Here is a 27,604-nt window from a genome sequence, read left to right on the forward strand (position 1 = left end):
GTCTCTGGAAAAGTTTCTATGCAAAGGATCTTGCATTTCTTACTCATGATAGCAATCTCTCTCTTCCCTCTATTTTCTCTTGTTTGGAAGCACCTTATCAGATTTTTCCCCTTACTGAAAAGAAGCAGGTAAGGACAAAGTCCTAAAATGAGTAACTTTGCCTATTGCTTCCTCTTTATCTTCGAATGAGTCCATAAGTGTTTTTTATGCATAGAAAGTCTTCTCTCCCCCCAATAACTGTTTCGAAAGCTAAATTGTATTTCCATATTATAGTTTGGGGCTCTATTTTTCAACCATTGTGTACTCCAACATTTCAAGAAGTATTGCAAAATTATCTGTCATCTCTCCAATTTCTTCCCTCCACTAGTTCACTTAAATGGACTTGTTTTTTTTTCCAAAGTCCAGGGTTATCACAGCAGCCAGCATTCAGAATCAAAATAAAACAAATCCTTCATATATATGTTCATTATATTTTTTTCCTCCTTCAAACCCCCATTATTTACACACACACTTGCACACACACACACATACACCATCTTTTCAGCACCGGGTATCCCTAAGCCTTGTAGGACATGGCACTTCTTTCATTGTCAGTTCCCTTGCATAAACCCAAAACTCTCTGACCTGCCCCAGGAATTCTATAGATCAGTGGTTCTCCATCGGTGGTCTGCAGATCCCTGGGGGCTGTGATGTTCTATCAGGGGATCCACAAAGCCTTGAAGAAATGTTAGGATTTAAATCTTGAGTTAAGTCTTGGAGATCAGTGGCCACAAAGAGCATTTAAAGGCGGTCCGTAGTGAAGAAAAGATTGATAACCACTGCTATAGATCAGGGGTCTCCAACCTGTGGGCTGTAGCCCACTACTGGACCATGGCCTATTTATAATTGAGCCACGTGTGTGGCTGGTTGGAACACGCGCCTGCATGTACATGCGTGCAAGGCTCAGCTTGCGTAAGCGCCGGGCTGGCAGGCACCCACACAGGTACACACCGGCACACCAGCCACTGCTTAAGTGACCGGGTTCTCCTCTCCCATCCCCCAGGCCATAAAGTTTGGAGATCACTACTATAGATGACACACTGGGTTGTTTTCTTTCCTTCTAGAGTATGTAGGGTTAGGGTTGGGGTTTTATAATTTTTTGTGTTATTTCATTTATTTCATAAATAACTCTAAGCAGCTAATATACTTATTACTCCTTTCTCTCCCAGTTTTCCTTATAACAACCACCCTGTGAGGTGATTTGGGCTGAGAATGACTGGCCTAAAGTGACCCAGATGGTTTTTATGCTTAAGGTCAGACTAAAAGTCACATTTTCCTGGCTTCTAGCCTTGTGGCCTTAACCGCTAGATCAGTGGGTCTCAACCTTCCTAATGCCACGACCCTTTAATACAGTTCCTCATGTTGTGGTGACCCCCAACCATAAAATTATTTTATGTTTTCCGTATTTTTTCAAAAATATGTGTTTTCCGATGGTCCCTGTGAAAGGGTCATTTGACCCCCAAAGGGGTCCCAGCCCACAGGTTGAGAACCACTGCACTAGATCAAATTAAACTCTCTTTAACTTCAAAGAATTCTGCATAATAAGAATGCAAATGTTCCAATAAAAGACTTATTTTAGAGTTTTGATATGTCATGTGATAATCTTTGGTGTTTAGTTAATTATCAGGAGATGCCAGGAATATATACCATTTAAACTTGCAGCAGTTCAAAGACTAGATTTATTTTATTTTTTAAAAGTACAAATACAGTAGATAGAAATAGGGGATTGGGAGAAATGTATGATAATCATAAAAGGTGCATTTGACAAGTTACATAAAAAGAGCAAACGCTAGTATTAATTTTCACTATATAATCAGTTTCTTATATCTTAAAGGCTTCCAATGTAACTTATATATTCCAACATAACTTATAAATTATTTAAATACATATATTTATGAAACATTTATTATCTTCAATTTACAGTGTGATCACATGAAATGTCCTAGACTGGATCTACTCATCGAAACAAGAACAATTATCTTAGCAGAGAGATTATTCATTTCTTTAAAAGAAAACTTCCAAGTTCAATAATGATGGATGACACCCATATCTCTCATTAAATTGTGTTGTTGCATATATCCCTAAGGCAAAAAGTAACCGCATATGCTTAATGCAAAGCTTACAGAAATCAGTATTTTCTTGTGCTAAGTTTTTGTTAGACCCCGTTCTCTATTTATATCATTCTACTATATTTAGAATAATATAAAAAAGCTTTACATGCCCAGTAGAACTATAACATCTCCTATTATTTATCATGACCGAAACCACATTATTTTCACATACAAGTTGAATCATTTCGCTACTTGATTTATTCTGGGACAGCTAAAATTATCAAATTGAGAGTGTTAATATGTAGTCCGTTCCCTTACTTGACATCCCTCTGATGGGATGGGATGGCAACTCCCAGAGTTCTAAGTAACATTATCTCCATTTGGCTTGGAGTGCTAATAATTCAACACAGCAGATCCAGAGGATGATGTCCAGGCTTTTGCTAGTCTTCCAACTAAATAAAATAGCAATTTATATGACACTGGCATTACTTGCATGGTCATCAAAGTCCTTCAAGTACAGATTGGAATAGTTCCAAAACAAAATGTTGGAGTGTTTATGGCGATCTAGGAGGATTTATATATTGCTATCTCTCTTTCTGGCAAATATTCACCAACTGTTGAAATGCAAGACCAACCGAAATCCACACATAGAGATTCTCTCTCTCTCTCTCTCTCTCTCTCTCTCTCTCTCTCTCAACAAGTGAATAAAGTCATTATCTTTTGTCTTCGAGTTTTTAAAAAAGATACTTGAGCTTCCTTTTGAGGCAGCAGTTGAAGCAATTTTAAGATAATTGTTAATATTTCACCATAAAATGAAGTCAGTTGTGGCTGTTTAGCCACTATTAGTAATACTTCACTTGTTATTACTGCTACTTGTTTATCATTACATAGGCTCAAACTTACTTGACCTTTCTTAACTGAAGTGAACTTTCTAGATGATTAAGAATGTGATAACTAATTCCAGTGTATCATTAGCCAAATTATTGTTAGAACTTATGAAATGCCTATACACTACTTTACCAATATATATATATTATACACAGAAGATAGTAAGAACCTCCTTCAACTTGAAGCTCCAAAGAAAATCTAAAAGACCCAAAACAATGAGCCCAGGGCCATTCCCGTTGCTGCCCCAGCCAACATGCCCAATGCCAGGTCTCCATCAGTATCTCGGTAACGTTCTCGAATGATGACATGGTTTGCAGGAAGCGGGCCATAAGGACCTGAAGGGAAAAAAGAGAGGCATCAATGAACTAAACTTGAAATAACTTCTTTTTGTATTGTTTATTTTTGTACTGTTCTAGCACAAGGAATGTTAGATCTCCATAAAATTGGACATTCAACATATTCTGGGTTAAACCTTATCATGAAGTAATAAAAGAAGTTTTGTAATGAATATCAACTAGAAAATCTTGAATTTAATAGCAAAGAGCATTAGAGGACACACCTAATATTCTCTAACTTATTCAGATATGCACAAGGGGTAAATGAAGAAGTATGAGTAAAAGAGTTGATTAAGACTGTATGTGTATTCAGATACTACTCTCCTTTAACTCATTCCCAATCCTCCAAACTACTTAGGAAGAGCAAGAGGTCCTATTTGAATGTGTCTGTAAAATGGAGCCAATTCTGTAGCTACAAAACTAAAACCTAATTCTAAAATTACTGACTAAGCTATTTTGCTGTGAGTGGATGCAAACAGGATATACTCAATAGTGCAATCTTCTAAACATCTACTCATAAATGAGTCCCACTGAGTTCAGTAACATTTATTTCCAAATAAGTACCATATTTTTCGGAGTACAAGACACACTTCCCCCCAAAAAGAGGGTGAAAATATAGGTGCATCTCATACACCAAATGTAGTCCCGCCTGCCCCCACCTTTTGGCCTCTTCCTCCTACCAATTTGCCTCCTTGCAGCAAACAGCCTGTTTCAGTTTCAGCTTCAGAACAGCTTCACTAGCACAAGCAGCTGATTGTCAGTTGGATCACCTCTCGACCATCAGCTGTTTCAGGCTGCATGGATTGTCATTTCCTATTGCTGCGTGCCCCATTTTCGGCCTCCGTGTGCCCCATTTTCCACCCATTCCGATCCCCCCAGCCCAAAACGGGTGGAAAATGGGGCACATAGAGACTGAAACAGGTCGTGCAGAGGCAGCAATAGGCTATGGCAGCGATGGTGAGACTTTTTTGTCTCGCGTGCCATAAGGGGGGGGAGTGCAGGGGTCGTGCATAGGCATGCCGCATCCATAATGCAACCCCCCGTGCGCATGCATGCATGAAAGCCCCCCCCCCATTTTTTGCATTCTTTTATCGCCTTCCCCAGGCTCCAGAGGCTTTATAGGAGCCTGGGGAGGGTGAAAACAGTCTCCCTCGCCCCCCTGGAGGCCCTCTGGAGGCTTCAGGGACCTTCAGGAGGCTTCCCTGAAGCCTCCGGAGGGCATAAACTGGTCCTACGACCAAACTGGAAGTCACTTCCGGTTTGCTCGCAGGGTCGTTTTTAGTCCTCTGGAGGCTTCAGGGAAGCCTCCTGAAGATCCCTGAAGCCTCCGGAGGACTTAAACCAACCCTATGAGCAAACCGGAAGTCCATTCCCAAACTTCTGGTTTGCCCATAGGGCCAGGTCTTTTGCGCTACAGAGGCTTCTGGGAAGCTCCTGAAGGCTCCGGAGGGCCTCCGGGGGGCGTGGGGGAGGCTCTTTTCACACTCCCCAGGCTCCTATAAAGCCTCTGGAGCCTGGGGGGGGGGGGCGAAAAATGCTTTTAAAACAGGCTGAATTCAGCTGGCCAGCGCATGCATGGGCGCTGGCCAGTTGACAGGGCAACGCCTTGCGTGCCCTGACAAATGGCTCAGCGTGCCACCTGCGTGCCATAGGTTCGCCATCTGGGGGCTATGGCAATCCCTCCAGCCTAAAACAGCTGATTATTGGGAGACTGATCCAACTGACAATCAGCTGCTTGTGCCAATCAGGCTGTACTGAAATTGAAACTGAAACAGCTGTTTGCTGCAAGGAGGTAAATTGCTGGGAGGCACAGGCAGAATTTTTTTTCTTGTGCTAATCAGGCTAAACTGAAACTGAAACAGGCTGTTTGCTGCAAGGAGGCAAATTGCTGGGAGTCAGAGGCAGATTTTTTTTTCTTGTTTTCCTCTCCATTAGCTAGGTGCACCTTATACTTCGGAGTGTTTCATACTCTGAAAAATACGGTATGTATAGAACTGTTTCCAAAATAACTTACTGATTCAGTGCAAATACACGGGATATAAAACAGGTTAAATCAAATACTTTCTTTCAGGTGCAAGGAAACAGAATGACACCATGAGCTGAACAGAGTTCCTTATTGCTGCTAGCCTATTTACAAGAATCTTGCAAGACTAACTGCATTCTCTTGCAGATAAAGCAAACAGCAGATAAAGGCTTCAGGAATTTTAGGGAGGGTCTGGCCTCAGCTGCTTTCTTCCCGGAGAGATTCCAAACTTGCCAATCTCTTTATCCACTCTTCTCCCCACTCTAGTTGGGGATTCCACCACACATTCTCCCCATTTCTTAATAAATGGCAAAAGTAAACAATTTTAGGCTAGATAGGATTCCTTGCCTACTGTTGCACCACCAGGATAACACGGCTTAAATTTCAATAGTCAATTTCTCATTAAAAAACCAATAAGCCTAAAATAACAGCATTAAGCTTCTTAATAGTCCTAATCCAACAATTTTGCTTAGTCTTGTCTAATTTAAAATAAACAAGGGGTAGGGGTTACACTTTTGGATTGGATTGCTTTGGATTGCTTGCCCCTAATGTAGCATAAAAAACTACTTATACATAATTTGTACATTAAAAATGACTCTAAACTCTGAATCAGCTCAAGAGAAAAATATAAAGCACAAGTACCTTGATTTGGGTATTGGTAAGGCATAGCATATGTCTGTCCATTAGAAGTGTAGATGATCTGAGTTCCTGGATATGCACCATTGAATTGTGGGTAACCATAAACCTAAGGGAATTAATAGTCATGTTAGAAGCATTTGTGAAAGAAAGTACCACTTTTACCTTCTCAGGATTCTCTCTCTGTCATTAGCTATCTATGCCTCTTTATTTTTTTCTTCACAGAAAGACTACCATTCAATTTGATTTAATTTAATTAAGAATGCTTTAGGAGCTTATGGGGACCACATTACTCCTCAGAAACAAAGGATAAACTTGAGATAAATACTTTGCACATCTTAATTTTGCATTTACTTGCTTTCAGTCAAAATAATCAAATGGACAGGTAAGGGTGAGTTATATCCATGGTGTCCACAAGTGTCTAGGTAGGGTCTCAGGATTAGGAAGTTACAAGCTATGTTTTAATTAGGAGTGGGGGTATAATGCACCTGTATGGAAAAATAAAAAGTACTTTCTAACAGTCCTGCTTCAAGTCAGAGTTCCTGTCAATAAGTTTAATGCATGATAATATAAAGCATGTCAATTACTACCGTTTTAAATCATTTACACATCTGACTTGATGTACCTCAGGTGATGGTGTTGCATAAGTTGTATATGGAGGGGGTGCTGAAGAAATCGCATTGTCATCATACATCACCTCAGAAGCAACATAAGCCTGGACACATCAACATAAAAATACAGCAAAAGTTGGTCTTGTTATTAAATGACAACTGCAACTAAGCATATCAAAACTAAAAAAGGCAAATAAACATCTTTTGCACAAAGAAGGTATTCGTTGAAAAAGACAAAGATGTTTTTCCCCCAAAAGAATGTTTCTAACTAATAGTTGGATAATTTAGTATTTATTATGCATGCTACACAAGTTAAGTCAGTTTTGCTTTCTATTTACCGTATTTTTGGAGTATAAGACTCACCTTTTTCCCTCAAAAAAGAGGCTGAAAATCTGGGTGTGTCTTATACACTGAATATAGCATTTTTACCTCCCAAAACTCCACCACCTTCACCAAAATGGCTGTGCATAGCCTTTAGGAGGCTTTCAGAGTGCGCCTGGGGGCTGGGGAGGGCAGAAATGAGCAAAAAATGGGGTTCTTGCTCAATCCCCCCCCCCCAGCCCCCAGGAGAACTCTGCAAGCCTCCTAAAGGCTATTCATGCCCTTTTGGGGGGGGGGGAGAAAAACAGGCCCGTTTTCGCAGAAAAAACGGGCTGTTTTTGGGAGGTCTGCAGAGTGCAAAAACTTTTTTTTTAAATTTGCCTCTTCAAAATCTTGGTGCGTCTTATACTCCGAAAAATACAGTAATATCAGAAAGATGACAAATGAAAATAGTGCATTAAAAATTCCAGAGGAATACAATAGAAGATGCTGCTGTAATGCAGTAACACAGATTAGGCTGGCCAATACTTGTGATAGTAAAACTAATCCTATGACCACACAACAGACTTTTTAGGAAAAAAAGAACTTCAGAACTCTAGGTGTCTTTCATTACTCAATTCTTTCAGCAGTTGAGAAATACCATAATGGATGGCATTGCACAGGAAACTATTTTCAAAAGCCCACTTGATAAGTACCATAAGAATGAGAATAAGAATCCCAATCAGGAGTCCCACCAGGTTTTGGAAAATGGTTTTTTATTCAAAAACAACTTGATTTTGTTGGCTTTCTGCAGGCAGTGACTGAATCCATTGTTTGTTTTTAAAGTATTACACAACCCACTATTTATTTAAAAAGGCTATTGCTATGTTGCTCTCCCCGGGACTCTTTCTTTCCCTTTGCCTTTTCACTTCTACAAACGAATTGTGGCTTTTTACAAAACAAGTTGTTATGTTACAAACCTCTCACTCAACTGATTCTGAAGTCTGCTTGCATAATCCTGGTGCTCCGTTCAAGTGTATTAGATTACAGGTACCACCACCTCATCCAGCAAAGGGACAGGACTTGTAATCCAACAAACCTTGAGTACACCAGCCACCAAAGTTGCTTGACTTGGTAGAACAGATCTATTCATGAGCTTAACTCTGCCACCATTGACTTGAATATTCCCCAAGGTTTACCTTCATGAGCGGGAAAGGGGAAAGGGAAATACTTTTTAAAAAATATTCCCTATAGTTTAACTTTGGGAAACTAAATATTTGGCTATATATGGAAAGTTCCCTTTTTCTTTTATCCCTGAAAGCTTATGTTTTATTATACAATACAGGGGACTTGGGTTGCAGATTCTGCTCTTATTTGCATTTAAATCATCCCTTTTAATCACAATTTGTAACAAACATGATAAAAAGTGGTAAGCATCATCATTGTGTTCTATTGGTCCCCCCCTCCCGCCCCCTCAGATTGGGCTACTCAATAAATGCAATAATGAGCAATGTCAAATGTGGCACTGATCCTAGCAATTTGCCAATAGCCTGGTTTCTTCAAAGACACAATGCACATTGTCAACTAACATTGCTCAGATATTGTCCGGTGTGTTGCTTTTGAAAGACTTTTACTCAGCCATACAAGCTGTCCAAGTTCTTTTTTCAACAGCACCAAATGGAAAAGTGAGCTAATTGAGAGAGTTGTTGTTTATAAACAAACAGCAAAGCGATCAATATGGTTGGTTCCAAAAGTTACTCTTACTGATGGGCTTCTGCTTTTCCTAAAGGATGGGTCCACAATTTGGAAATAATACTGGACTCCCAGTTAAAGCAAATGTGCTTTAAAGAACAGTGGAAATTCACAACCATGGGAGCTTCTACCCAATATGAGTTAGTGTGTCATTTAATGCCTGCCTATGCCAGGATGCCCCGGTATCAGTAGCTCAAGCTCAAAGCTTGTTGAAGGTTCGTCCTCTTTATGGGATTCAATTGGAATGAGAACCAAGTGATAGATTTTCTAAGTACTGCTCCCCACACCCTCTGAAATAATCTCTCTTGGAAATGAAGAATGTTCTAACCCTGCTTGCATTTTACAAACAAATTAAAACCATCTTGTCCAAGGCGGTTTTGCTCCTTCTTGGCCATTTGTTATGTTTAACTTTTGTTTTCTATCTTTCTACTGTACGTTTTATCTTGTAGTTTCCCAATCAAAACTGTTGTAACCCTAGGCTTGGCTTGGCAATGTATATAAGCCATGATTGTAACAAATGTATCTGTTACTTTAAATGCTTAAGAGATGTAATTGGTTTGTTACCTCAAGCAGCTATAAGAGGGAGCCAGAATGGCTGTTAGTTCTCTGTTTTGTTAGAAGCTGATCAGTGTATTTTGAGGTATTGTAGTTTGCTACTGTTTAGCTATATTTTATGTGTTAGACTGACTATTTTGATAACTGAATTACTGAACCGTGTATGACTTGGACTGTTAACCGGACTCTGAATACATCTATATTTCTACATTGTAAACTACTATATTTTTATACTATTCAGTGTCTCTGTATGCTGGTTTGTGTGTGTTCTTCCATACCACTCTCATTACGCTTCTCTGCATACTCACTCTCCTAACGGGGAGCTTAATTACTTAACAAAAACCCATTTAGAATTGAGGCCTGATATACATATGGGGAAAGATAATAAATGTATTTATTTATAAAGTATTACATGTTTACCAATTATTAAAATATTAGTGATAGTAAAGCTTGTAAACAGCCTAGAATTAGATTACTGAAGTGGAATTAGATTCAAAACAAATGAATAGTTAAGTCTCTCAGCACCAATAACAACAAAAAATACTCACTTCATTTGTTCTGGCATCTTGAAGAGCAATTTTCCAAGCCCTACAAGAAACATGAGCTAAATAAAGCACTAAAAGGAAACAAATCACTAGCAAAGATCAACTAATGTATGCAATGTTACCAGTTATAACTGAACCATGGTCTAATAATAAAAATTCAAATATTTGAATTATTTATATATTATAACAATGTATGAATATGGAATAATATTCAAAGTGAAACTGTATATAATATGTTCGGCATTCATTATAAAGACATACGACATCAGTAAAGACTGAGACCACAATTTGGCTGGGATGTGGCTTAACCATCTGAATCTGGCATATCAAACCACAGTGGAAGGGAGCATTATGTTAACTGTCCATATCTAGAACGTTGTGACTCTATACCAATGCATTAAAACCTCATGCTCTAAAGAAGGGGTCATCAGACTACGGCCAACGGGCCAGATATGATCCACCGAAGCCATTAATCCGGCCCATGTGGGACTACAAGGCTACCCTGCCCACATCACCCCACTGCCCTCACTCACCTTCTGGAGGCTAAGGTGGTCAAAAATCGGACGCACGGAAGTCTCTAGAGGCCAAAACCAAGCATGTTTTTTGCCTCCCTGTCTTCCAGAGAGGAAAAGAGGACTGCTAAATTGGCCATGCCCACCCAATCACATGATCATTTAGCAACATCCGGCTAGCTTGTCCAGCCCCTCAACAGTCTGAGGGACCGTTAATTGGCCCCCTGTTTAAAAGGTTTGAAGACGCCTACTCTAAAGATTGAATGGTAGATTTAACAGTTCTGTGAAGTTTCTTTTCTTTGGTCACCAGATGGTAGATTTTATAGAAAATTGTTAACTATGTAATTTTATGTGGATGGGGATATATTAAGTATTCTTGCACTTGTTGCAAGGAAGATCAGGAATTACTTCTTTAAATATTATTTTTAATATTTCTTTTATTTTTTTCCTTTCTTTTTTGCACTTTATATATTTTTTTACTTTCTTTTCTTGTTCTGATTTTGCTTTATCTTTTAATATTGTTAAACTCTTTAATAAAAATGATTTTAAAAAAAAGAATAATTATCAGTCACAGGAATCCATTTCAGCCACATAAGCTACATTACTTATAAACCGTTACCCACTACTCTAAGGACAATATATAAAAAATAAAACAGATACACATCCTGTCTAAAATGTAAGACTATTAGATTAATGTCTCTTCTTGACAGGACTATCAAACTGCACATCGAAGTTCTTGATCCTTATAGCAATGCTGCTGACATGAAAACGTACTATGTTACTATGGGTAACACAGCACACTCTGATACCCTATGTGGGCAAAAGGGTGCTTATAGAAAGATCGGCCAAAATTATTTGTTGCTTTCCTGAATCATCTCAATCTTCTTGAGCTCTCCCTACAATTAGTGGAATGGCCAATGTAATGTGTTAATAGCTAGCAGTGCAGCAAAGAACCAGTTTTTCTTTAAAGAGTAATAAATGTAGCTCACTGAAGATTAACTCACTATCTAGAATAATCAAAATTACAGGATCTGCTTAAATTCATCACGTGCAAAGCACGTTCTGTGGCACCCTATGAAGATGAGGAGATACTGATCAGTACAACGTCTTGTGACTTATAATAGCATTAGAAGGGAAAGGGTTCAATCCCCCATTGTCATTTTGAAAATTTCATACCCTTTAATGACAATGCACACTGTTTTCCTCACTGACTTTCAGACTATTAGGAAAAACATCATCCATTTATGCAATGTTCAATATTAGGAAAACAAAACTAATGTCACCCAGTATGATTAGTAATTCTGAGCATGGAACAGCTCATTTGGTAGTCTCAAGAATGAAACATGGGGGGAAATTATCTCGAAAGGAATGAAAGAAAACAGAGTGAAAGTAGAAAGACTGCAGGAAGTCTTTTCTATTATGTCATTCATGTGTGTGTGTTGGGAGGGTGTGTTTATATGTCCGAGAGAAAGAGACTCTGGGACAATAAAGAGTGCAGAGAAGAGCAACAAAGATGATTAGGGGACTGGAGACTAAAACATATGAAGAACGGTTGCAGGAACTGGGCAGGTTTAGCTTAAGAGAAAGAAGGACTAGGGGAGACATGATAGCAGTGTTCCAATATCTCAGGGGTTGCCACAAAGAAGAGGGAATCAAACTATTCTCCAAGGCACCCAAGGGTAGAACAAGAAGCAAGGAGAGAAGCAACTTAGAACTGAGGAGAAACTTCCTGACAGTTAGAACAATTAATCAGTGGAACAGCTTGCCTCCAGAAGTTGTGAATGCCCCAACACTGGAAGTCTTTAAGAAGATGTTGGATAGCCATTTGTCTGAAACGATATAGGGTTTCCTGCCTAGGCAGGGGGTTGGACTGGAAGACCTCCAAGGTCCCTTCCAACTCTGCTATTGTATTGTATAGTATTGTAAATATTAGACCTGCTCTCAGCAAACCATAATGCCTGAAGTGGCAGGGGACTAGAAGCAGTTCACTGAAAATAGGCCCTTATCTCAAAAGCCCTCACCAACTTCAAATTCCTGTTAAGATATCGTTAATCCATCGGGACCTCAGGACTAAGAGCAGCCCTAAAAAACAGAGAACCAAGCCATAATTGAGCTGACAACTGCTGCTTGCTTTGTTAGAGATGCCACTCATAGTGATGCCTCAGAGCAACCTCAGTTCACCTGTCACTGCCGCTCTCACTCTTCTCCTTAGGTACCACAAGACATTAGGGCTCAGATCAATATTTCTATGGATGAACTCAGAATTTCCACTGTCACCTTCGAGAATATATAAAATGTGTTAGCTAGAAAGTGAGAGGAGGAGGAGGAGGAGGAGGAGGAGGAGGAGGAGGAGAAGGAGGAGCAGCAGCAGCCCATTTATAGTTCTACTCTTATCCTCCTGGCAGTTATTTTTAATTATTTTTAACTTTGGGGTAGATTTTAGGGGTTGATTTTAACGTTGTTCTTAATTTTATTTTACTGTACAGTTTGTATATTGCCTCCTCTATCTATATGTATGTTTTTACTCTGACTGTACACCGCCCCGAGTCCGTTTGGGGAGAGGGAGCGGTTTATAAATCTAAATAAAGTTAAAGTTAAAAGGAGGAGGAGGAGAAGGATTCTTTATCAGTTTGCCTTTTCAACTCAAAGAGAGTTAATCCTTTCCTAATGACTTCATCACTCTGATGACCAATGGTTTCTATAAGAAAACATTTGCAACATATGATTTGATATTCACCTTGAGGATTAAAAGGATCACAACATAATCTAATTCACAGTAGTTGCTTTTAACGTATCAAGCGCAAAAATTATGTGGTGATATTCTAATTGATAGAGGGAAACTTAGGGTTGCTTTAGCAGTAATGTGCTAATAAAACGTTAATAATCTGACCTCCGCTCCGCTCCTTCCGTATTAAGCTTAAGACCCACCTATTCCAAGCAGCTGGCCTGGCTCAACTTTGATCTAACCATATCGCTCCTGACGGGTTTTTAACTGGGTATTTTATATTTAATTTCTAGGGGTTTTAATTACAGTATTTTAATTGTTTTTATTTTTAGCCGACCTCCTCCTTGTGTATGTCTCAGTATATGTCTTTGTTATATGTTTGTTTTGTCCACATATTTATTTCGTATGTTTCATTGTACGCCGCCCCGAGTCCTTCGGGAGAGGGTGCGGCTAAGAAATAAATATATTATTATTATTATTATTAATCTTGAAAAAAAAAAGAAAATACATTCAATTGAATATTCAGAATAATCTAGCATGATTCCTTTCCTGAACTTCCAAGTCATCAGATAAAGTCAACAGGTCATGAAAAGTAAGATTAACATCTATATCTTCATGAAGAACAGCAATACATTTTAAAAATTATGTACAAGTATACTTAGTTGCTGATAAGAAGATACACGGACAGATACAGGAAACATAAAAAATAAAAGAATTTGTGAATTACAAAAAAGAGAAAACCAAAAAGACCAACATTTTGCAATTGGTAAAATTGTTTCTTTTTTACCTAATTCGTACATGTATACAGATTATACCAAAAGTTATTATGCAAATATGAGCTACTTCCGTTATGAAAGTTACTAAACTCCTATATTTAAATCAAAGCAGAAGAGGCAAATCAGTCAAAACTCACAAACAATCATCGGTACTTTCGGCACAGAGATTGAGCACCTTCCCGTCACGGCAAATTATCTGCAGCAAGCAGTCTTTAGCTTTGCCCTCCGGAGGCTGAAAACCTGCCCAAAATAGAGATGTTTTTACACCTTGTGATGAAAAGTGTATATATACACACAGACACACTTTATCACTGGAGGTTTTTAAGCAGAGACGTAACAGCCACTTTTCTCAAATTGTATAGGGCAGCAATGGCAAATCTTTTTTAGCTCATGTGCCATAAGTGGGGGGAGCGCAGGGAGTAGTGTGCAGGCGTGCCGCACCCAAAATACAATGTGTGACCCCCCCGGTGCGCATGCGCGCACTACAGGTGCGACCCCTCCCCCATTTTTACATGATTTTTTCGCACTCCCCAGGCTCCAGAGGCTTTATAGGAGCCTGGAGTCGGAGAAAACAGCCGCCCCCCCGGATGCCCTCTGGAGGCTTCAGGGACCGTCAGGAGGCTTCCCTGACGCCTTTGGAGCACTCAAAACGACCCTCCGAGCAAACTGGGTCGTTTTAAGCGCTCCGAAGGCTTCAGGGACCGTCAGGAGGCTTTCCCGACACCTTCGGAGTGCTCAAAACGACCCTCCGAGCAAACCGGAAGTGAATTCCAGTTTGCTCGGAGGGTCGTTTTAAGCGTTCCGAAGGCTTCCGGGACCTTCAAGAGGCTTCCCTGAAGCCTTCGGAGTGCTCAAAACGACCCTCCGAGCAAACCGGAAGTCACTTCCGGTTTGCTCGGAGGGTCGTTTTAAGCGTTCCGAAGGTTTCAGGACGCTTCCCTGAAGCATCCAGAGCAGTCAAAAGGACCCTCCGAGCAAACCGGAAGTCCGTTCCTGAACTTCCGGTTTGCACGTAAGGCCAGTTTTTTGCGCTCCGGAGGCTTCACAGAAGCTCATGAAGCCTCCAGAGGGCCTCGGCGGGGCGGGGGAAGGCTCTTTTCACCCTCCCCAGGCTCCTATAAAGCCTCTGGAGCCTGGAGAGGGCAAAAAATGGCTTTTAAAAAGGGTGAACTCAGCTGGCCAGCTAACAGGGCAGCGCCTCGCGTGCCCTGACAAATGGCTCCGCGTGCCACCTGTGGCACGCGTGCCATAGGTTCGCCATCACTACTTGAGGTTGGACTAGAAGACCCCCAAGGTCTCTTCCAGCTCTATTCTGATTGAAAATAGTTCAGGTGTAAAATGATGTATGTTTTTAAAAGTACCAGATCAAAAAACAAAGGAATATATGAAAGGATAAAAACAACTTATCTTCTACTTTAAGTCCATAAAATTATAAAGCTAAAAAAAGTTCAGTAACTTCTAATGTTGGTTAGTACTTGAGGTTTGGAAAAATAAGATTGATTAGCCACATGAAACTTGTAATTGAGTACTGCATTCTTTTCATCTTCAGCTTTTTAAATTTTCTTTCTGAAAACTAGTTGTTTCTATATTGGTTATTGTGGAAAACAAAACCTGTTAATACAGGTTTTGGGGTTTTTTTTAAATGTGGTTTTTTTTTTGGTCATCCATTTTCAATGCTAACTTTTTTTCTGTCTAATTCTTCTAATAAATAGAAAGAAGAGGAAAGATGCTGCATTGTTGGGAGTTAAGTAGCTGCCATTTCCAATTTTAATAAACATATATATATATTTGTAGATGGCCTGACAATAATCAATAAATTATCAATAATATATATTTTTCGTACATCAATCAAGCTATTATAAGCAAACCAAGGATTAATGTAGGAGTTGACCAGGCTGAGCTCAAGGGAGGGGTCAAACACATCAGTCATGAGTCCCTTCATGCCCACAAGAGGTTTAAGTCTTGCCCACCTTGAATTCCTTCTACTCTCATTTCCCACTAATTTCTATTTGCTTTTGAAGGTTCTGGATCTCCTGATTCCTCCTGGCACTTGACAATTAAAATGGGAAAAATGTTTTTTTATGTATCTTTCACTAGCCTAAACAAAATCCAGAAGCCATGCCTGAAAAATATAAGAAATATGTACAATTTGTTTGCAACCACAAATGGAACCAGTGAATCAGTTGTTAAGCAAGATTCCTACATGATTTGCTTTGCTAAATGACCACAATTCCAGCACTCTCAGTTGCAGTCATTAAGCAATCTCCCAGATCATTAAGCAGACAGAGTGAGAAAGCTGCCAGTCAAATTCAGTGCTCTTCCATACACAGAAGAGCACTCCTCTGAAGGGTTGCAGGAACATAGCTCAGATCTTTGGGATCTACCCTCCACTTCTGCAGCACTCCAGAGGCATTCCTATTCCCTTGGCAGGCAGTCCTTTCACTCTTGAAGAGCTGCTTGCAAGGGGGGCTGGAGGCTGGGTAGGAGGAATCTTGGCAAAAGGAGATGGGATTCCCTCCAGACCGAGATTCCACACATACACAAAATGTTGCTTCCCTAATGAAAAAGAAATATCTCCCCTGACAGAATCCAAAATGAAAGCTCATATTAACAAAAAAAATGGTATTTTAAAAGTCATTAAAAAAATAAGACATTTGAACTTGAAATGCAATATGGACAACCATTTGACTCAAAATAATTTCCAAAATCACAAGGGAGGACTTATCTAGACAAGCCCTTCCCAGTTTAGGCACCTTCCAAATGTGTTTACTTTAACTGTAGAATCCTCAACATTTCCCCAGGATCTGACAAAGTTGGAATTAGAGCATGTCACTTCCTCAGATGTATCTGAAATCTGCCAGTATGCAATTTCCAGTAATCGGTTCTAGTCCTAACCTCTACAATAGCAGGAAACAAGTCTATTCTATCTCCTATGGAGTACTGTTTCATATATTCCTTTATTTTTTTTTCTTGTATATGTAAACATACCATGCAGTTTTTCAACTCTTTTAAGCAGGAGGCAACAAAGAAGAGTTGGATGAAATAAATGAAACTATTGCCAAGCAATGTTCCCTCTAATTTTTTTTCAGTGTGAGCAGAAAAGTATAGTGTTTGAGCGGCACATTTTCATGCCTGAGCAGCACCTGAATTTTTTTCACAGGTGTCACCTAAGACAACAACGAAATCAGTATTATTTGAAACTCAAAGTTATGTTTATTCAAGGTACCCGCTTAATTAAAAGTGTTATATAGTTTCACTTAACAACGCTCCTGCTTAGCAACCAAAATGTTGGGTCAAAAACTCTGGCATTTGAAGCACGCAAGTCTTAAAGCTGTCAAGTTACAAAATCCTTGTAAGAGGCTTTTCCCCCTGCTCCCGCCCCCTCCGCCGCCTTCCTACTGGCTCCCGTGGCCTCGTGGCTCCTCAAGAGCACAGCAGAGGAGGAGGGGGCAGGGGTAACTCGGGGCCCAGCTCAGGTGCTCCGAATGGAGGGGGAGGCGCCGCTGCCACGGGCGGGGGCGCCGGCGGGAGCTTTGGCGGATTCACCTCAGCCGCAGCATCGGGCAGCAAATGTGGTGGTGCTGTTAGAGGAGGAGGAGGCGGTAGCAGATATTCCTGTAGCGGCAGGGGCTTTGGGGGTTCATTTTAGCCGCAGCGCCGGGCGCAAGCAGCTAGGATTGGCCGCCCACAAAGGAACTCCCCGGGCTTGCTTTGCTGAACTACCGTCAGTCGCCCCGCGCTCATCAAAACAAGTCCAAGGAGGTCCTTTGCGGGCGGCCAGTTCTAGCCGTCTGCAAAGGACCTCCCCAGCCTCCGGCGCCTGTGACAGTAGAAATCACTGTGCGGCAGTTGGAAACTTCTGCGCGGTGTTTTCTTGCCACGTGTGCGGCCGCGCAGCCTCGCACCTTAGAGGGAACAGTGTTGCCAAGTAGGCAAAACAATTGTTTTAATGTTCATTACATATATTGCTTTCGTTATGAAATATATAAGCTGAAACTTCCAACTTCCTGTCTTCTCTTGTGAAATAAAAACTAATCAAAGACAGGTATACAAATACTATCATTAGAAAAATAAAAGGACTCGTTATCACCGCCAGCAAGTCAATTATTAGAACACTAAAATCCTATCCAAACCTATTAGTTTTAAACCTACACCATTAATACTATTACAGATACATGAAGTTCTCTAAGATATATAAGAGTGGGGAAGCAGACATAGGCATGTGAAGCAAAATGGAAAGTAATATAAAAAGCACATACTCACCTCGGCATTCATTTCCGCCTCTGATATTGATACAGTGAATTTTCATGTGAACTTTATCTTCTAAATCATGCCTATGTTGGTCATCATAAAACAATAAATGGCCATCAGACCACAAATCAAACCAATTTTTCTTCCAGCGTCGTAATATGGTACCTAAAGAAATACATATAGAATAATCATGAAAGGTGAAGACAAGTGAGCAATATGCAAACCTGACTTGTAACTATTCATGTTGTGTCTAGGTTTATCCTTTTAAGCCACCCAGTCATTAAATAAGTACCGTATTTTTCAGAGTATAAGATGCAGCAAGGTTTTGAAGAGGATTTTTTTTTTAAAAAAAAAAAGATTTTGTACTTTGCAAACTTCCCAAAAACAGGCCCATTTTTTTTTTCATAAAAAGGGCATGAATAGCCCTTAGCCGGCTTGTAGAGTGCTTCTGGGGGGTAGGGAAGCCAAAAACGAGCAAAAAATGGCCCCATTTTCACGAAAACAGGCCCGGTTTTTGCAAAAAAAAGGGTATGGGTAGCCTTTAGGAAGCTTATAGGGCAGCGATGGCGAACCTTTTTTGGCTCGCGTGCCACAAGTGGGGGGAGCGCAGGGGGATCGTGTGCAGGCGTGCCGCACCCATAATGCAATGCAGGACCCCCAGTGTGCATGTGCGCACAACAGGCGCGACCCCCCCCCCATTTTTACATGCTTTTTTCACCCTCCCCAGGCTCCAGAGGCTTTATAGCAGCCTGGGGAGGGCGAAAAGAGCCTCCCCCGCCCCCCTGGAGGCCCTCCGGAGGCTTCAGGGACCATCCGGAGGCTTCCCTGAAGCCTTCGGAACGCTTAAAATGACCCTCCGAGCAAACCTGAAGTGACACATGCCATTGGTTCGCCATCACTGTTATAGAGTGCTGCGTTTTTTGCTTATTTCTGCCCTCCCAAGTCTCCAGGAGCTCTCTGAAAGCCTCCTACAAGCTATGCATGGCCATTTTGGTGAAGGGGGTGGAGTTTTGGGAGGCGAAAAATGCTGTATTCAGTGTATAAGACAGACCTAGATTTTCAGCCCCAGGGCAGGACAAGGAGTAACAGATAGAACGCCAAAATGTAACTAAAGAGAAATTTTATAACAATTAGAACAATTCATCAATGGAATGGGTGCCTCCAGAAGCCCTGGGTGCTCCACACTGGTGATTTTTAAGAAGAGACTGGACAACCATTTTTCTGAAATGGTATAGGGTCTTCTGTCTGGACTAGAAGACCTCCAAAGATCCCATCCAACTCTCATTATTCCAGTATTCTAATATTTGTTACACTGAAGTAACTAAAATAACTGATGGGTTTGAACATTCTACAATGCTTTAACAAAAAATCAAACATTTTCCCTTTGAAAAAAAGTTAAGAATTCATTACCTTGGGATATAGGAATGGTCACTAGCCATTAATCTTGTAATCTTTAAAAGACTATTAAAAATGCTCATGGAAGATGAGGCTATGTCTCTCTATTGAACAATACCCCTACACCTCAAATTATCTTCAGGATCCCAGGGAAGGCTGGAGATTCCTCTGAATATCAACTATTGTGAAACAAGAATCAAGTAAGCTTCCCATAATCATCCAATCAGATATGTAGGAACCAAATGCTTCAAGGTCTGAGTCTGTAAGTTACTCTTATATTTTTAAGATACAGCTTGAATGCCAGGAAATATTTCCTGACTCTTCCTAAGAATTAACTGACTCATTCTGACAGACTCATTCCCTGGCGCTACCCTCCACCGCGAGGAGGTGGAGCCAGTTTGTTCAAGCTGGTACCGCCCCAAGCACTTGATGGAACCGGATAGGTTCCAGACGGAGCTTGGGCCACTACCTGTAGCCCTGACCCGCGCTCGGTCGGAGGACCTAGTCGACGCCTGGAATAGGGCGACGGCGGGGGCCTTGGACCGGGTTGCGCCTTTGCGACCTCTCCTACGGCAGCGACTCACCCGGGCTCCCTGGTATATTGAGGAGCTAAGGGTGATGAAGCGCCATAGGAGACGTCTAGAGAGCAGGTGGAGGTCCTCACGCTCCGAGTCTGACCGAACACAGGTAAGAGCCTATTTACGGACCTACCTTGTGGCATTGAGAGCGGCCAAACGTAGACATTGTGCCGCTCTCATTGCGTCTGCGGATAACCGCCCTGCCGCCCTGTTTAGGGTGACCCGCTCTCTCTTGTCACAGGAGACGCGGGGGGCACCCTTGCAGGGAAGAGCAGAGGAGTTTGGGGAATATCTGCAAGACAAAGTCGCTCAGATCCGCAGCGGATGGGCCCCCCTCAGTGGCCCGGACGAGCCGTCAACAGTGAGTCTTGTGAGTCCACTCTGGGAGGAGTTTGACTCTGTTGCCCCCGAGGATTTAGACGGGTTGCGTGGACGGCTGCGACCCACCACATGTTCAATGGACCCGTGTCCCTCCTGGTTGGTACTGGCATCCTGGGAGGTTACACGAGGCTGGCTCCTGGGCCTGGTGAACGCCTCATTGAGTGAGGGTTCCTTACCGACTGCCTTGAAAGAGGCGGTGGTGAGGCTCCTACTCAAGAGGCCTTCACTTGACCCAACGGAGCTAGCTAATTATCGTCCAGTCTCCAACCTCCCCTTTTTAGCGAAGGTTGTTGAGAATGTGGTGGCGCAGCAATTTCCACGTCGCCTTGATGAATCCGTATATCTAGACCCACGCCAGTCCGGCTTCCGACCCGGGCACAGCACAGAGACAGCCTTGGTCGCATTGGTTGATGATCTCTGGAGGGCCAAAGATAGGGGTTGTTCCTCTATCCTGGTCCTATTAGACTTCTCAGCGGCTTTTGATACCATCGACCATGGTATCCTATTGCGCCGGCTGGAGGGGATGGGAGTCGGAGGCACCGTTTTACGGTGGTTCGGCTCCTACCTCTCCGGCCGGATGCAATGTGTGTTGACTGGGGGGCAGAGGTCGACCCTGAGGCCACTCTCTTGTGGGGTGCCGCAAGGGTCGGTCCTCTCGCCCCTTTTGTTCAACGCATATGTGAAGCCGCTGGGTGAGATCATCCGTGGCTTTGGGGTTGAGTACCATCTGTACGCTGACGATACTCAGTTGTACATCTCAACCCCAGGCCACCCCAACGAGGCTGTCGATGTGATGTCCCGGTGTTTGGAAGCCGTCGGGGTCTGGATGGGGGACAACAGACTCAAACTCAACCCCTCCAAGACTGAGTGGCTGTGGCTACCGGCACCTCGGTTCAGCCAGTTAACCCCATCACTGGCCATAGGGGGCGAACAATTGCCCCCTGTGGAACGGGCGCGCAATTTGGGCGTCCTCCTAGATGCCCGGCTGTCAATGGATGACCATGTGGCAGCCATGGCAAGGGGGGCGTTCCACCAGGTTCGCCTGGTGCGCCAATTGCGCCCCCTTCTGGACCGGGATGCCCTATGCACGGTCACTCATGCACTGGTGACGTCTCGCCTGGACTACTGTAACGCTCTCTACATGGGGCTCCCCTTGGGACGCGCCCGAAGACTGCAGCTAGTTCAGAACGCAGCCGCGCGGGTAGTCATGGGGAGTACCAGGTACTCCCATGTAACACCTCTCCTGCGCGAGCTGCACTGGCTGCCTGTGGTCTTTCAGGTGCGTTTCAAGGTTCTGGTTACCATCTTTAAAGCGCTCCATGGCACAGGGCCTAGTTACTTGCGGGATCGCATCCTCCCACACACATCCTTGCGGCCAATTCGCTCTCACAGGGAGGGGCTTCTCCTGGTGCCGTCCACTAGGCAATGCCAACGGGCGACACCGAGGAGTAGGGCCTTCTCTGTGATGGGCCCAACCCTCTGGAATGACCTCCCACCCGACATTAGAACCACTACTGACCTCCGCTCCTTCCGACAGAAATTGAAGACTCACCTGTTCCGACTGGCTGGTCTGGCATAATTATAATGTTTTCCTCCTGGCATACACACTTTTATTGGTTTTTAGAGGGATTGTCTCTTTTAAATTTAATTTTACAGGATATTGGGATTTTAAATTTTGTATATCCTGATTTATTTATTCAGCTGTACAGTTTGGCATATCTTTTATCCTCCTCACATATCTATTTATTTAATAATTTTAACTTGTTGTATTTTTGCTACAGACTGTACACCGCCCCGAGTCCCTTTTGGGAGAGGGGGCGGTCTATAAGCGCTAATAAATAATAATAAATAAACCATTTATCAAGGCCAGCGATTAAGTTTTCTCCTCTAACCAGTGAAGGAGATAGACATCTCTATAATAACTGTACGGCCAAAATGATCTTAGCACAATACTTTCATTTTAATAATGGCAATTATTAAAGTATGATAATGCAAACATGAAGCTTTTTTCACACGCTTTTCTGAAAGATGAAGGAACCAAATTATAGATCAAGTAAGAATTTAAATAAACTAGTTCAATTATTCACTTACCTGACATTTTCTGTCTTAATCCATGCAGCCACCAAGCACTACTTTTTGAATCCAAGCAGCACTACTTTGGAAGGATATATCTAATCCATATTTTCCTACTATGTTGTCCACAACTCCAGAATTCCCAACCATTTCCCAATTGAAAATCATGGGAGTTATATCTTAAAAGATTAAATCATGGCAACTGGACCATCGTTTATTAAAAATGGAACATTTTGTTACTCATCCAAATATCTTGTTCAGTCAAAATGAAAAATGTAAGTTAGGCATGGAGTCATTGGGATATACTAACTCTTGTCATGTCAACTGCAGGGCTTTCTCCCCAAAATGTATTGCAAATATAAATGAAGACTCAATCATCCAGGCCAAAAGAATGGATGATTGAGTCTTCATTTACATAGGTGTTATAGATTTGCATATCTGGATGTGTCTCTGCTGGGAACAGCTACTTAATCCCTTTCTCCCCACTATGAGGGTTCTTCCCCACTACCATCACCATTGCAAATTGCCCTGTGGGAAGAATTACTGATGGAAGGGGAGCTCCAGATTGGAAGAAAAAAAGGAAGGGAGAGGGGAGTCCTTGCATAGAGAATGCTGTCTGCAGACTTTTTAAAACAAACAATATGAAGTGATCCAATCATTATCTCTTAATATCAAGCTATTTGCCCCCAAAGCAAAGAGTGGATAATGGAATTCATTACTTACTTTGTCGGAGCAACCATCCGCTTTTCACCAACGCCATCACCAATCTCTAGAGCAAAAAGAATATGATAGACTTCTGAGATATAGCAAAACATAGCAGTAATGAGAACATGCATCAATATAACAATTCTCAAAAGGAATCCCAACTCTTGTTATTAACATATCTAAAGGATGCCAAATTCGTGAAAGTTGATATAAAATGCATTCTTTTCTCATGGTGGTAATAGGTCAAAAGAATAAATAATTGATATTATTTTGGCCATTTATTACTTATTTTTATCCCACCATTATTTTTTTTAGAAATAACTCAAGGCGGCAACATAACCAATATTTCTTCCTCCTTCTATTTCTCCACAACAACCTCCCTGTGAGGTGGGTTGGGCTGAGAAAAAGCGACAGGACCAAAGTCTACCAGCCAGCTTTCATGACTAACGCAGGATGAGAACTCAGTGTCTCCTGGTTTCTAGCCTGGTGCCTTAATCACTAGATCAAACTGGCTCTTGTCCATAATTTTAACTGTAAATATACTGAACTGTCCATAACTTCTAAGGATCCCTAAAATCCCTTAAATGTTTTCAGGACATTTTTATTAGGAGGTTATTTAAGAAAGTAAAATATCATACAATATGAAGGACTTTTCTGCTTCTGAGAAATAGGCAGTTAACATTTTTAATATTTAATATTCTAGACTTAGGAAAAACATAAGCAAGATCTAATGTTGAATGTATGCGCACCTGCCTTTTCTTCCATTATTTCCTGTTCATTATTTAAACAGAACAGCTAGAGAACCTGCACCATAACTGACTGGCCAAGCACCACCTGGGCATGGCAGACCAAACTAGATGTTACTTAATGTTATAATTACAAGACAATGATTTTTTTTAATTGTAAATTAAAATTGTGATAGAAATATATTAATCAATTACCTATATATGCAAGTTGATTTAATCCATGTGCACTTTAGCAATTTAACCTATCTTCAAATTTCTGAAATTAATTTAGAAACTAAAATCAACTTGGAAAATAATAAACATGCCAAATTTTACAGTCCCAGCTGAGAAAAAACCAGGTCTTCAAACCATGGACTACTTCAAGACCCACTGCTGCTACCCCCATGATTGTTTGTGTGTGTGTGTGTGTGTGTGTGTGTACACACATGCATCAGCGGTGGGTTCCGGCTGCCGCTTCTACTTCTATTGCCGGTTCACTCAGGGACGCGCTGTGTGCACAGTGCAACAAAAATCACTCTGCGCATGCGCAGAAGGCAAAAACAAGATGAGAGAACCAGTTCGGGGGCATGGCAAGTTACTACCTGTTCGGCCGAACCAGTCCGAACCAGTAGGAACCCACCTCATATGTGTGCCTTCAAGTTGGTTTTTAACTCCTGGCAATTGCTTGGGTTAATGCCTAGAGTTTTCTTGACAAAGTTTTTCAAAAGTGATTTGTCACTGCCTGCTTCCTAGCTTTGAGAGGGAGTCATTGGCCAAATGTTCCCCAGCTCACTTTGTGCCTAAGGCAGGGGTATGTAACTGCAGACTAGACGTGTCATGTGCCTCTGCCCTGTTTAGTGAAGGGGAAAAAGTCCCGCTATGTCACGTGACACCGCCGTGATGCTGCGAGTTTGACCCCTGGCCTCAGGTGTAACTAGAGGCCAGTCTCCTACTTTCTACTTGGGGTCTCAACCACTACACCAAACTGGCTTTAAACAACCACCAATCCTGGGCAATAAAGTTCTATCCAGGCTTAATTCTATGGTTAATGCAAAGGTGGGAGTTGATAGATTTTATTATTCCCCTTTTCAACCATCCTCAATTTTCCATTCAGCCCAGGGATATAGTTGTTAAAAACAATGCTGCCTCTGCTTTAAGGGCAAATTCAACTGATAAGCAGCAAAAACCCAAGAAATAAGTAGAAGAAAGGTAAACCACACCTGTATTTGCTAATGCAAAATTACATCTGCAATCTGAAAAATTCTCATCAGTAAATGTACAAAAAACTCTCAAGGCAATTTTTCTCAAAACTGACAGAACAGGATTTATTTGTTTGTTTTTGGTCCAGATTCTCACAGCTGCTTTTAAAGCTCTTCCCAATTATCTCCATGTGTTTATTGTGTTGGGAAAGTAGCATGAAAAGGCTGCGTTTTAAATACCCCTTTCAAACTTTCAAAGAAGTTGCACATCTCTAGTATATTTTGTGTAAAAGTTTGCCCTACAATTGAATCATGTTCCATATTACTGGCATAAGCTCTTTAAAACAAGATTTAGAACAGTAATATTCTTGAAATTTCTTTCAGCTAGAGATACCAATATATTGAACACTCCGTTAAACTTTAACTCATAAAAAATGACAGACATTACTGGTTTGATCTTAGTGGATTAAGCATTATATATAGGTAAATTGAATATATAATTCATCCTAACAATGAATATTTCTAAATTACTGTATGGACCATGAAAATTGAGACAGTACATTTTATCCATTTGAGATGGAAACTGCACTATTCAGAATAAATCACTTTACTAGAAACAAATGCTAACTTTCTATCAGCCCCTTGAATGCTAAATGATTAATTTCATAATTACTTTATTTCAGGCTTGCTGCTTCCAGATGTTTTAGGACCACAAATATAATTATCACCAGCTATTATTAATCAAAATGTATTTACTGTCTAATAAAAGATAGCATTCAATATGTTAGATACTGGTTTCAACTACAGTGGTTTCCACCAAGGTCCTCTGTTCCGGCGGGAACAGAGGTTTAATCCTATTGGTCGAAGGGTCTGACAGCTCCCTATAAAAGGGCTGCTGTCAGACTCAACCTTCGCTGGATTGTTCTTACTTGTTGTACTTTAATAAAGAGCTGTTGTTGCCTTTAGCCTTGTGTGCCTTTCCATTACCCGATCTAACACAATACAACTATAAAGCCATCCTAATATGTTGACTAGTGATAATGGGAATCGTAATCCATGTATCTGGGGGGAAAGATCATTTATTTTTGAAGCTATCAGTAATAATTTCCTAATCTTTGTTTCATCAGATTTATAAAAGAGAATCTTTTCTTTTAGAATCTTTTTTGCTTAAGAGAAAAGCACAAAGGAAGTGACAGCATCCTTTAAAAACAAGCAACTCCCGACTCTTTTCTTTTGTCTTATAGCAGGATTTTTTAACCTTGGACATGACAGTAACGCCAAGCAAAAACTTAAACAAGCAAGCACTTTTTTTTCCTATGGCAGCCCGATGTTTGTTTATATTGAGCACTTCTTAAGAAACAAATCAGCAGTCTTGAATTCCCCTTAAGAGTTTGAAATTCTATACGGGTGAAAGATGGTTTTAAAACCTGCAATCCCTCCTTTCCCTCTCCTAAAAAGGCTACGATGAAATGCCATTAAATCTTCCTTTTCCTGATTTAAAACTCCACACCCTTCTTTTCTCTGACATTAAGATGGGGGGTGGGGGAATATAAATAAGCGATTCAGACTCCATGAACTCGTTACAAGCTCCAAGGATTACAAAACGCAGAGATAGCGTGACCTCGTTGGATTTGCCTCTGCTTCCTCTAGACGAGTTGCAGCCGGTGGGGCAGCCAGCCGCCCTCCCACCCCACTACGGTAGTACGGCTTTCTTTCTGTCCTCCCCCTCCGCTACTAAGGACCCACACAAAGCGTACCACCGCCCGTCGCCCGGCCGTCTGCCTGGAAAAACACGACCTCCAGCGCATCTAAACTTCGAGCCCTAAAAAGTTACCCCTGGAGCCATTCTTTTGGTCCCTTTGCTGGAACCCATAGAAGCAATTATCCCCTTCAACCGAGAAGAAGGGGCAAAAGGGACTTCACTGACCTGTTACACTTTGCAAAGAGCGCACAACTCCTAGAATTCCGGCTTTCGTTCTTCCTTATTGCCGAGAAATGGAAAAGCTTCCACGGCACCGCCTCCCAACGCCCAGGCCTCTCTCATCAGATGGGTCCTGTGATCGTTTGCGTCACTTAATACATCTGCACATGCTCATAACTGTAGGTGGGAATTGTAGTTTCCCAAAGCAAGAGAAGGAAGGTGATGACACACACGTCGTTATTTAATTGTGCAATATAGTATTATCACGTTGCAATAACACAGGAGATAGGTCTCTATGGAGAGAGATCTGTGGACTTACAACACTCCGAATTCCGCATCGATGGGGAATTCTGGGAGCGGAAGTCCGTACATCTTTAAATTGCCAACTTTGAGAAACACTGCTTTGCAATAGTTCCCTGCCAAACCTTTATTCCTATCTCAACTGAAGTGGAATAAACTATGCCAAGAAGAGATTATAACAATTACCTGCTAAGGGATAGTGCCAGGAGGCTATATGTAACACTAACTCCCCAAAATGAAGGATGCTCAAAGTGAACTCAGATCTATAGTGCTCTTATTTTTTAATGTAATGAATGGCAGAAATAACGTGTTAGGGAAAAAGCAATAA

At 41.5% G+C, this 27,604-nt stretch overlaps 1 protein-coding gene across 1 annotated transcript; it reads right to left on the bottom strand.

Moving 5' to 3' along the window:
• Nucleotides 1–2,771: 2,771 nt before the first annotated feature.
• Nucleotides 2,772–27,140, bottom strand: PLEKHB2 (pleckstrin homology domain containing B2). The gene is made up of 8 exons (XM_081955939.1): nt 26,983–27,140; nt 23,150–23,195; nt 18,012–18,164; nt 13,886–13,988; nt 9,739–9,778; nt 6,598–6,687; nt 5,979–6,081; nt 2,772–3,313 (listed from the first exon to the last, which is right to left on the bottom strand). The coding sequence occupies exons 2-8, from the start codon at nt 23,184–23,186 to the stop codon at nt 3,177–3,179; spliced, it is 663 nt and encodes a 220-aa protein (XP_081812065.1). The 5' UTR covers nt 23,187–23,195; nt 26,983–27,140; the 3' UTR covers nt 2,772–3,176.
• Nucleotides 27,141–27,604: the final 464 nt, after the last annotated feature.

This window comes from Natrix helvetica, assembly GCF_964273705.1.
Source record: "Natrix helvetica genome assembly, chromosome: 5".
NCBI classification, from domain to species: domain Eukaryota; kingdom Metazoa; phylum Chordata; class Lepidosauria; order Squamata; family Natricidae; genus Natrix; species Natrix helvetica.

Excerpts from the sequence above, each read along its gene's own strand:
- PLEKHB2 (XM_081955939.1), bottom strand. The coding sequence starts at position 23,186 with ATGGCGTTGGTGAAAAGCGGATGGTTGCTCCGACAAA. Across the intron at positions 13,989-18,011 it reads AGGCGGAAATGAATGCCGAG|GTTTTCAGCCTCCGGAGGGC; the intron begins GTGAGTATGTGC and ends TATTTTGGGCAG. Across the intron at positions 6,082-6,597 it reads ATGCAACACCATCACCTGAG|GTTTATGGTTACCCACAATT; the intron begins GTACATCAAGTC and ends TAATTCCCTTAG.